Source organism: Hipposideros armiger, unplaced genomic scaffold (genome assembly GCF_001890085.2).
Source record: "Hipposideros armiger isolate ML-2016 unplaced genomic scaffold, ASM189008v1 scaffold_254, whole genome shotgun sequence".
NCBI lineage: Eukaryota > Metazoa > Chordata > Mammalia > Chiroptera > Hipposideridae > Hipposideros > Hipposideros armiger.
The window spans coordinates 1784621-1795489 of record NW_017731604.1 but is presented as its reverse complement, the minus strand read 5'-3'; the positions used below and the strand labels follow the sequence as shown (position 1 = coordinate 1795489).

The 10869-nt window shown below is 44.1% G+C and overlaps 1 protein-coding gene across 1 annotated transcript in view; it reads right to left on the bottom strand.

The window, feature by feature from the left end:
* ARHGEF9 (Cdc42 guanine nucleotide exchange factor 9) overlaps positions 1-9143 on the bottom strand; it is a 172015-nt gene extending 162872 nt beyond the window's left edge. The window contains exon 1 of the mRNA XM_019656112.1: positions 8718-9143. Within this exon, the coding sequence (XP_019511657.1) occupies positions 8718-8747 (30 nt within the window). The 5' untranslated portion in view covers positions 8748-9143. The remainder of the gene's footprint in view (positions 1-8717) is intronic.
* Between the last annotated feature and the right edge of the window lie 1726 nt (positions 9144-10869).

Here is a 10869-nt window from a genome sequence, read left to right as displayed (position 1 = left end):
AAAAACGACCTGAACTTTTTGCCAACAATTCATGGTTCTTGCATCACAACAATGCACTAGCTCACACAGCACTGCCTGTGAGGGAGTTTTTAGCCAGTAAACAAATAACTGTATTGGAACACCCTCCCTACTCACCTGATTTGGTCCCCTATCACTTCTTTTTTTACCCAAAGATAAAGGAAATATTGAAAGGAAGACATTTTGATGACATGCAGGACATCAAGGGTAATACAATGACAGCTCTGATTGCCATTCCAGAAAAAGAACTCCAAAATTGCTTTGAAGGGTGGGCTAGGCACTGGCGTTGGTGCATAGCTTCCCAAGAGGACTACTATGAAGGTGACCGTAGTGATATTCAGCAATGAGGTATGTAGTACTTTCTCTATGATGAGTTTGCAAACATAATTGGCAGACCTTACAATAGTATATGCATTCTGTTGATACTATTTCTATGGAGAACCCTAATACATAAGGAAACTGAAGTTTAATTAAAATGGTTATACCCCTTGCCCCAAATCACACAGCTAGTCAGTGGCAGAGCCAGAAATCTAGGGATCATCTCCCTTGTTTATTCCCTGTCCTACACCTATCTCAGTCAATCCAGCAGCAATTCCCATTGATTCTATCTCCAAAATCAATGTCAAATCTGCCCTCCTCTCTCCAACTCCACTGACTTCATTTCTGTAGCAGTCTCTCAACTGGGCTAGCCATCTCCACTTTCACCATCCTCAATCCATTCTCTCTAGAGTCTGCAAAAGTAAACTTGTTCGATCACAAAGCAGACCCCATTGTTCCCCTGCTTTAAATGCTTCCTGTTGTACTCAGAATAAATAGCATTTACCAATGCCCAGCACTGTCATGCACACTGTGAGCATGTTAAATCACTTAATCCTCACAATAACACTATAAATAGTACCATTACCATCGTCATTTTTCAGAGGGCATAACTAAGACATAGAAAGGTTTTGTAACATGTCCAAAGTCACAAAACTAAGATGTGGCAGAACCATAATTTGAACCCAGGCAGTATGGTTCCAGAGTCTGTGCTAGGAACAACTAAACCACACTGCCTTTGAGGATAGCTGATGCACACCCTCCCTGGGCCTATAAGATCCTGTGTGAGCTCTCCCTGCCTGACTCTCTGCCATCCTATCATACAACTTGTCCCCGCTCTCCCTGTGCTCCAGTCACACTGGCCTTATTTCTATCCCTCAGGCCTTTGTACATGCTATACCTGCCCCCTCCCCCAAACTTCCACAAGCCTCACTATGGCTTCCGTTATTTTTATTGTAATCCAAGTTCAGAGGCTCTTTTCCCAAATCTCTACACAGCTGACTCAGCTTAAATGTCATTTCCCTGGTATGTCAGGCAAGCCCTTCGATAAAATGTCTCCTCATGGCAATAGGACTTCTTAGAGATAGCTGAATGAATTTATTTACCCCCACTTCTTGGTTCCCATTACTGAACAACTTAAACAGTTGCAGAGCTAATCAAGTACACAACCACACACACACACACACACACAGTAACAGTACAATAAGCAAACTAAGAGCAATGGGATCCTAGGAAGCTCTGCTCATCATGCCACTGGGCTGTTTGGAGGCCTTTTTCATTCTTTCGTCAAGCAGAGGTTTCAGGAAGCTGTGGGCTGGGGCAGGAGAGATGGTTCCTTGTGGATGAAATTCCTGTTGGATCTACTCAGAGAAGAGGAAAGTTAGGTCTGGTCTTCTGAGGCCTAAATTCAGGGTAGTAGAAAAGATCATATTCTGCTAGTCCAAGTGTGTATCCTCTCTGTCCTGTCAGGGATAATAATTATTCCCTATATGGGTAGAGAATAGCACAGTTCACGCAGCCCTTCCCTGTCTACTCACAGAAGACTGGGAAGATAAGTGAGCCTATGTGATAATCAATTTTATGTATCACCTTGATTGGTCCATGGGGTACCCAGTTATTTGGTCAAACATTCTGGGTGTTTCTGTGACAGTGTTTCTGGATGAGAATAACATTTGAATTGGTAGACTGAGTAGAGCAGATTGTCCTCTCCAATGTGGGTAGGTCCCACCCAATCAATTGAAGACCTAATGAACAAAAAGTCTGAATAGGTGGGAATCCCTCCTGACTAGTTGAGCTGGGTCACTGCTCTCACTCTGTGCGTGTGCGTGTGCATGTGTGTGTGTGCGCGTGCGCACGCGTGTGTGTTTATAGCCTCCAGCTGTCACAGGCACCACTCAATCTCATCATGTCATCGCCCTCTTTCTACCAGAAAAAGCTTCTGAACCTGGCATTCAAGGTCCTTCTTGATGTGGCCCCAGTCCACCTTGCCATAATTACTGGCTTCAGCCACACCAGAGCACCCACATGTTATTTCCAGAACATACTAGCACTTTCATGCCTCAATTCTTTGTCTAATGTTGTTCCATTTGTTTGGAACATTTCTTGCTTCACCTACTGTGCCACAGCAAGCCAACTCTGTCATGTGAAAGGCTTAAAGGTACAGTAAATACTATCTTTTCTAGGAAGCCCTTTCCAATCCTCTGAAACCCTTCTCCACCATGTCCCTGATCCCCTGTGCTCCCACATGTCCTTCTTGGTACCTCTCATAACATTTCACCCAGGCTGACTTTATTTATCCCCTCTGTGCCAGACACTGTTCAAGGTATTTTACAGGTATTCACTCATTTAATCTGCATAACACTATGAAATGGGTATGTACTACTCTCTTCCCAACTTGAAAGATGAGGATCCTAAGGGTTTAAGTGGGCTGCTCAAGACCACACAGATAATAAAGGGCCAGAGCAAGTATTTGAATGCAGGGAATCTTGTTCCAGGGTCTGTGCTTCTAACCATTACACTAGGTTGCTGATACCGAGGCAGAATGAGAAAGCTAGGGGACTCTGCCTGCTATATAGCCAGCATCTAGCAGTTTATAAGTAAACAAAAAATACCTTGGATAAATGGATAGATGGATGGATGGATGGATGGATGGATGGATGGATGGATGGAAGGATGGACAGACGGATGGATGGATGTGTGGATGGGTGAGCATTAACAGATCAGTGAGTGAATAGTGGTAGATAGAGGGATGGGTCATTGGTGGATGGGTGGGTTGTGAAAAGAATAAGGCTTTTGTAATCAGATAAATCTGGATTTGAAAGCCGATGCTGCCTTATATTTAACCCTGAGCTAGATACTGAAACTCTCTATCCCTGTCTCCAAGCTGGACTAGACTATGAGCTCTGGGAAGGCAAGGACATTTTTCTGTTTCATTCTCTGCTGTGTCCCCAATGGCTAGAAGAGTACCTGGCACATAGTAGATGCTCAGCGAATATTTGTCGCATCAACTTATAAGCCAACAAATGTTGACGTTAAAAGTTATTTTTAGAGAATAGTGTGAGAGTTGACTAAGATAACATTTATTACAACTTACACATAACACATAAGCTTCCCTTCCCTTGCGCCCTACTAAATTTATCTCAGGAATACTGTAGAAGGCACACTGAACTGGGAGTTAGGATATGTGGATTCTTTTCCTAGTTACTGAGTAGCTGTGTGGTCTTGGGTCAACCACACTCCCTCTCTGAGACTCAGTTTTTACAATCTTAAAAATGAGTGGTATTCAAATATTTTTGGGTGGGGGATAGGAGAATGCAAGGCAAGCAAAACTCTTTTCCAAAATGTTAAGCAGCAACCCAACATATAAAGCAAAAACCCAGTTGCTGAGGCAGCCCAGAAGCAACATGAGCAATGTAGAGAGTAAAGCCTGAAATTACTTGTATACTGTCACCATGGAAATTCCACAAATTAGATAACAGAGTGGATTGGGTCTGCTCTAGCTTAAGAGACCACCTCAAAAGAAGGGGCAAGTCCTTTTCCTCTTCTTTTGCCCTTCCCACTGCCTAGAATGTAGATGTTAATAGATGTTCTGGAGCTTCAACACCTATCTTGGACCATGAAGAAACCTCAAGAGTGAAATCCAATTGTTAGGGATGGTAAAGCAGAGACGTCCCAAAAGGCTTCCTAACGCTGCCACACTGGCCCAGGTATGCCTATCTCCTGAGTTTTTATGTGAAAGAATAAAACCTGTGTGTTTCAAGCCAGTATGGATAGATCTTTGTTATTCATAGCAGAATCAAATCAACTGTTAAACATACCAGTTGGCCATTCCATCTTGCCTATGCAGAGATTTCCACCAACTCGAATGTTGTGGCTTTTATAAAGGTCACATGAAATGTGGTATGGGATTTAGTCCAAGATTCCATACTTTTCTCCAAAGCCATGGCAAACAAAGAGTGGGACACTAGGAGTGGACAACCTTTAGTGCAAGCAATGAAGGTGTGTATTACCTATAGAGAATTTTTTTTAAAGACTAAAAGTCAAAGTATTTTTTATCACAATGTCCAGCAATTTTAAACAATGTCAGTAATAAAATACTCCTCCCTGAAAAAATATTTTGTTGGTCAAAGTTCTAAACAATTATTGTTACTACGGAGTTTTAGTAATCTATATGAAGTTTCAAATTAGCTCCTTTTATTACTTATCCTTTAATAATATTATATTCTGCATGGAAGAGAACTTCCAAGTATACAGTTGCCCCCCTACACACACACACACACACACACACACACACACACACACACACACAGAGAGAGAGAGAGAGTTTACATATGTTCATTTCATTTCACTTTGTAAAGGTTTAGATCATTCAAAGTGGGTTTGGGTGCATTTCTTGTGTGCAATAGCTCTGATGCTGTACGTTCCAGCATTTTAATAGTAGGTTCATAGTAAACAATGATAGCACAGTGATTGTAAAGTCAAGGAAACAGAATGTAAGTTACTTCAATTCCCTCATTTATGTGACAAATTGGCGTTTTTATTTGTGCTTAACATCAAAAACGGTGAAAACAATACAAACTGCAAGGTGTACCATTTTTGTTTGGTAAGTGCACATTTTAGATCATATTATGCTACTGAATTTAAATATTTAATTGAAGTTTAGTCTTTTTTGTTAATTATTTGAAATTTAAAAAACAAATCAAGAAAATAATTATTAGTGCTATTATTACTGAAAATAATTTTTGTCATATAAAGGAGAGAGTACTAAAAATTATCCATTCCACATATCACGTATGTTAAATGTACCACATCTAGTACTAATACATTTAATCTTCTTCTCCAGCATCCCAGGAAGCAAGGAACTGATTCATTGGTAATCAACATAGAACCAACCCTCAATTAGCCCCACCAAAGGCCAGGATCCTAAAGCAAATATTTTTTTTAACTTTTCATTGGGGAACAGCCATCGTCATTGGTTATACATTGCTTTCATGATGCAATATTGACTCTTTTAAGGAGGGCACAGCTCAAAGTGGCCCATGTGGGGATCAAACCAGCAACCTTGGTGTTATTAACACCACACTCTAACCAACTGGGTTAACTGCTCACACCAGCAAATAATTTGATCATTGACTTAGATACGAAATGCCCTTGCATGCATCCACCCACACTGTGTTCATTCTAGCCCCACACTCAGCCATCCAAGAACCAGATGGATGGTGAGAAAGGAGAAAGACATAGACCATCTACAAATTATGCTACAAAAGAAAAGTCACAACCCTTTTATACAGATTATCACCACCTTGGTCCAAGCCGCAATCACCTCTGACCTGGCCAATTTAAGTCTTCTCACAGCTTTTTCCTTTGCCCCACTACAATATATTCCCTTGTTAAAATTTAAATCAGATTATGTCCCTTATCTGATCAAAACCTTCCAAAAGCTACCCATCTCATTCAGATTAAATGTCCCCAGGACATTGGCTTCCTTGCTGTTCTTTAAAAAAACCGGTTCTTCTCTCTCCCTCTCTCCCTCTCTCTCTCTCTCTCTCTCTCATGCCTAGACCCCTCTTCTCCTAAACAGCTGCATAAGAGCTTGTTCCTTCACTTCTTTCACATCTCTGCTCAAATTTCCCTTAATCAGAGAGGCTCTGGCTGATCTAATATATCATCCCACTCCCTATCTCTATTCTCTTACAACGTTTTCCTTTTCTTCTTATCACTTAGCCTCTCCTGACAAATTGTTTAGTGAACCCCCCAACCCACAGACTGTAAGATCCATGAGAGTCTCTCTAGCTCCTAGATTGGTGCCAAGTCAGAGTATATACTCTATATTTTTGTTGAAAGAATTAATAACCTCAATAGTGCCTATGAGATTAGGTACTTCATCCCCATTTTATGGATGAGAATACTGAGGATGAAAGAGGTTTGACAACTGGTAAGTATTTCAGAGCTGAGAAGTGTAAAAGCCAGGCCCTCGACCTCAGATTTGTGACTCTGAGACCAGCATTCTTTCCACCTTAGGCACACTGCCTAACACAGCACAAATTGGCATTGCAGGCAGAAGCTATGAATAAATATATTGAAAATTTTACCATCAAAAGTGAACTCACAGTTTTTAACACCAACTACTGAGACATATTCTTATTCTATAAAATCCCGACTGATGTTTTATGTTCAAGGACCTTCATTTACATGTGACACTTGAAATCAGTTATAATAGTCGAATGTTCTGAAAAAAAATCTCACTGTTATAAAAAGCTCAATCTGAATTTCAAACACTTTGCAAATGAAAAAACCAGGAGCAAAGACCCTTTGATTAGCCACATTATAAAATGGTGGCTAAATATACACTCTCTTTTTGTTCATAATGAGCTACTAGTTAAATTTTATCCAACATTTACTTCTAGGAATCTAAGAATCTCAGATCTGCAAGGAATTTTGGTGATCTTTAATAGCCCTATTTAACAGGGGAGAAAACTGAGGCCCGATGCATTCTTATCAAACAGTTGCAGGGCTAAGCCTGGAGGCTTCCTGCTTCCCAGGCTAGAAGAGTTTACTACTCCTATCTCTTGAATTATGGCAAACAGTTAAAGAAAGGCTTTCATCATAGAATATTTGCCATTTCAGTACCCTAAAAATATTATCAGATTTCCCCATCAATCAATCTGTAATTATATAGTCTCCACAAGCTGTCTGTTATTTTCTCTTCTCTCTCACACTGACAAAACTTCAAATTTGTCCATTAATTTACTCTGTTGTCAATGGTGGCTCTGTACCCCGATATTACAATATATTTAGAAGAGGGGGGAAGTCTCACTACCCAGTTGACAGAAATACCAGGACGGGCATGATTTTTTTTTCTTTCAAGCAAATGTCATGGCATTAGTTCATCCTAAAGGAAGTCCTTTCCCAAGATCATGACTCTTTGTTCCTTTCTGCCTCTCTCAGCACCGTTTGAACTGATGATTCTGTGGAGCAGTGGGGAAGAACAGTGACAGAGAGTCAGGAGACTCCTGTGCTAGACTCAGCTTTGCCTTCATGGAGCTGTGTGACCCTGGGGGAGTCTCTCCCACTCTCTGGGTCTCAGCTTTCCTATACGGATGACAAGGACTTGAAGGACTTTCCCTGTTCTGACCTTTTCTGGTTCTACAAACATCTGAAATAGCCCTGATGGGACCCTAGGGAAAGAGGGATGTCTGGGAACAAGAGTCTCTTAAAGCCTTGGCATATAAGAATATAAACTGAATGCCTTCGAGAACACTAAAACAGAGGTATAAGGGAAACCCTGAGGAAAGGAAGAGGATGGCTCCGCTGAGTACAGTCCTAGCCAAGGCCAGATTCCCTCCTCCCTTCCAGAATGGGAGCAAAAAAAAAAAAGAGTTAAACATCCATTTTTGCCCAACCGCTTTAGGCTACTTTCCTACAGCTGCGGGCTGTGGGTGGCAGTGCAGAAGTGTGGGCTGGCATGGACATCAGTGCCTGCTGACCCAACCCAACTGCCCTCCAAAACCCTCTTGCCATGCCTCCCAGCTGAGGACAAAGGCACAGGGGCCTCCCACTCCCCAGAGTCCCTGACCAGACTTGAGTTACCCCTGGCTGAGTCAGAGAGACATCAAGATGCAGTCACCACTTCATCTCTGCAAGGGAAGTCATTCCAAGGTCTCCAGGTGGAGAAGGTAGCAACATGACATAAAATGAACTGTTGGAAGATGGTACTAAACATACACACAAGCACACACTCCTTGGGGGGTGGAGAAGAGAGCTCTCTTAAATGAATGGGGTCCGGACCCATTCCCAGGATAGGGATTTCTGCAGCTGTCTTTCGTTGACAAAGCCCCAACTATGAACAGAGTGACCCCTACCCAGGCAAAGAAGGGGTCCAGGGCTCCCAGAGGCAGCTTCCCTGAGAGTGGCTCTGTGTCCCTCACGCCCTGGGACCAACCAGAGCAAGGGGGTACACCCAATCTATGCAGCTCTCCCATACTGCCTTATCCACAATCCCAGGCTTTGTGACTGTCCCCTTCCTCCCAACCCTATGCCTGCTGGCCTGCAGCCTTGGAGCCTCACTGCTCCCAGAGAGCCCCTCTGCCAGCCCCCTTGACTCTCTGGCCTTCCGGGTGACCCCCACTACAATCCCACGCCAATCTCTGGGGTGGGGGGAGAGGCAGTAGGAATGCGGAGGAGGATGGGAGGGGGCTTTCTTCAGCAGGCAGGCGAGCAAGAGCTCTTAAAATGGCCACAGCAAGCTCTGGTGTCTCAAGGACAGCGGGGAGGGCGGTGGGCAGAGGCTAGGGGGCTCACTGCATGGCGGCTGGTGGAGGAGCTGGGGGTGGGGCTAGGGGACTGAGGCTCAAGCAGGGGAAGCGAGGGTTATGTGCACTCACCATTCCTGATCCGCCCCTTATCCACTGCATGGTGCCCGCGAAGTCCGGCTTCTCCGAGGCCCCAGTGACTGGCGCGGGTTGTCTTGAGCTGGCTGGGCTGGCAGGGCTGGAGCTTGCGAAAGCCCCAGCGCCCCCTCCGCCTCCCCTCCTCCACAGCCCTACAGCCCAATCCCCTCCGCCCTGGACCTCGCCTTCAGTCAGGTTGTTCCATCACAGCAGGCAGGCTCTGCTTCTCTGCCCCGCAGCTCTGGGAGTGCTTGGCCGCCGTGGAAGAGGCGTGGGAGGGGGGGGTCCCAACCGACTGCCTTTGTCCCCTGCCAAGGCTTCAAAACTGGGAGGTGGGGTGCAGGGAGAGATGGGGGTGAATAACCTCCGTCTGGGAGAAGACAGCTGCCACCTCTGCCTGCCTCCCACCGTGCTGGAGTTAGATGCTGTTTATTGTGGGGCTCCCTAATTGTGTCGAATCAGCGAAAAGTCCTCTCCAAAGTTGCCAGAGGTGTTGGGCCAACCTCCGGAATAATAAGATCCTGCCCCAGTGGAGCCATGCCAGCACTCTCCTGCCACCCTTCCCCCAGCCCTGCCTCTGCATACTCCCCTGGGGCCTTCTCTCCTAGTGGGTACTCTCTTGGGGCTTTCATCATCATGATCACTTTCACTTCTCAGAACAACCCTATGGAGGCAGGCATTAGTATCTCCATTTTACAGATTAATAAATAGAGTATACGTTGGAAAGGACCTGTCTAAGGTCATATAAAAAAAGACGAAACCTCCACTTTACTCTCTGAAGCTTTCCAAGCTTATTTTTATCACTTACACACACACACACACACACACACACACACACACACACACACACACACACACCAAGGATTCTCCCTCACATCTTCAGGAATATGAAAGGTAGCTTATTGGTGGATGAATTTTCCATTTGCTTATTTTGCTGAGAATGAATCAAATGAACATCAGCAAAACAGGCAAACGGAGAAACCGCCCACCTCTTTATGATGTCCCTAACTCTGGGCAATGCAACCCAGGCTGGCACCTTTGCATCTCCCTAGAGTTGACATTGTTGGTCACATTCACAGCTATTATTATTCCATATAATCCTTACAATAACCTTGTAAGATGGACATGACAGGGAATGTTAATTAGCCTCCTGTTACAAACAAGAACACTGAAGCCCAGAGATTGAAAGACATCTCCTCAAGGTAGCTCAGCCAAACAACAATCCAAGGCTCCTAACCCACAGGGAAGGTCAAACAAGAATAAGATTATAAAAACAGAGGTTACACTTTCAGCAAGAGGGAATTAAAATATGACATCAGAAAGAAGAGCCTGAAGGTGACTGGTATGAAGACATCACCGGCATGCTATACACACAACCTTATTGTCCTCTACTTCCTAGCAAAGTGTCCCCACTTCATCCAAGCCATTGTTTTGACCAGGCATAGCTGGCCAAAGATCAAGCAAATGCCTTGATGAGCACCCAGTCCTGGGAGGTACACAAGCAAAAGATGAATAGTCCTTTGGCAAGGGATTCCTGAATCAAATGGGAGCTTGGCCTGGGTGACCTCTCAACTTCCTCCCAAGTCTGATAGTTCAGTAATCAGAGATTCTACAATGGTCTCTTCACTTGTTTCTACCTCTGGGCCTTCACTCACACTGAGCTTCATGAATGTACCTCCCCTGACAACCAGCCCATTCAAATTGTCACGACTCTTTAAGATCTCTTTAAGATATGGTGCTAGGCACAACACCTCTAGAAAGCTTTCCCAAAATACTCCAGGATACTGGATTTATCATTTTTCATCTAACTCCTATAGCACTACCATTTAGCCTTCTCAACTGAAAATGATCTTTTACTTACTAGTTGTTACAGGTTGAATTGTGCCCCCTAAATGTTCATATGTTGAAGTCTGAACCACCAGTGCCTCAGAATGTGACTGTATCTGGAGACAGGGTCTTTAAAGCAGTAATTCAGTTAAAATAAGGTCAGTGGTGTGGGCCCAATCCACTATGTTTAATGTCCTTGTAAGAAAATGAAACTTGGGGGCCGACCGAGTGGCGCAATGGTTAAGAACTGGCTTGGGACGCCAGAGGGCCCCGGTTCGGATCCCACATATGAGGGCCAGTGACACTGCCCTCTACAGCT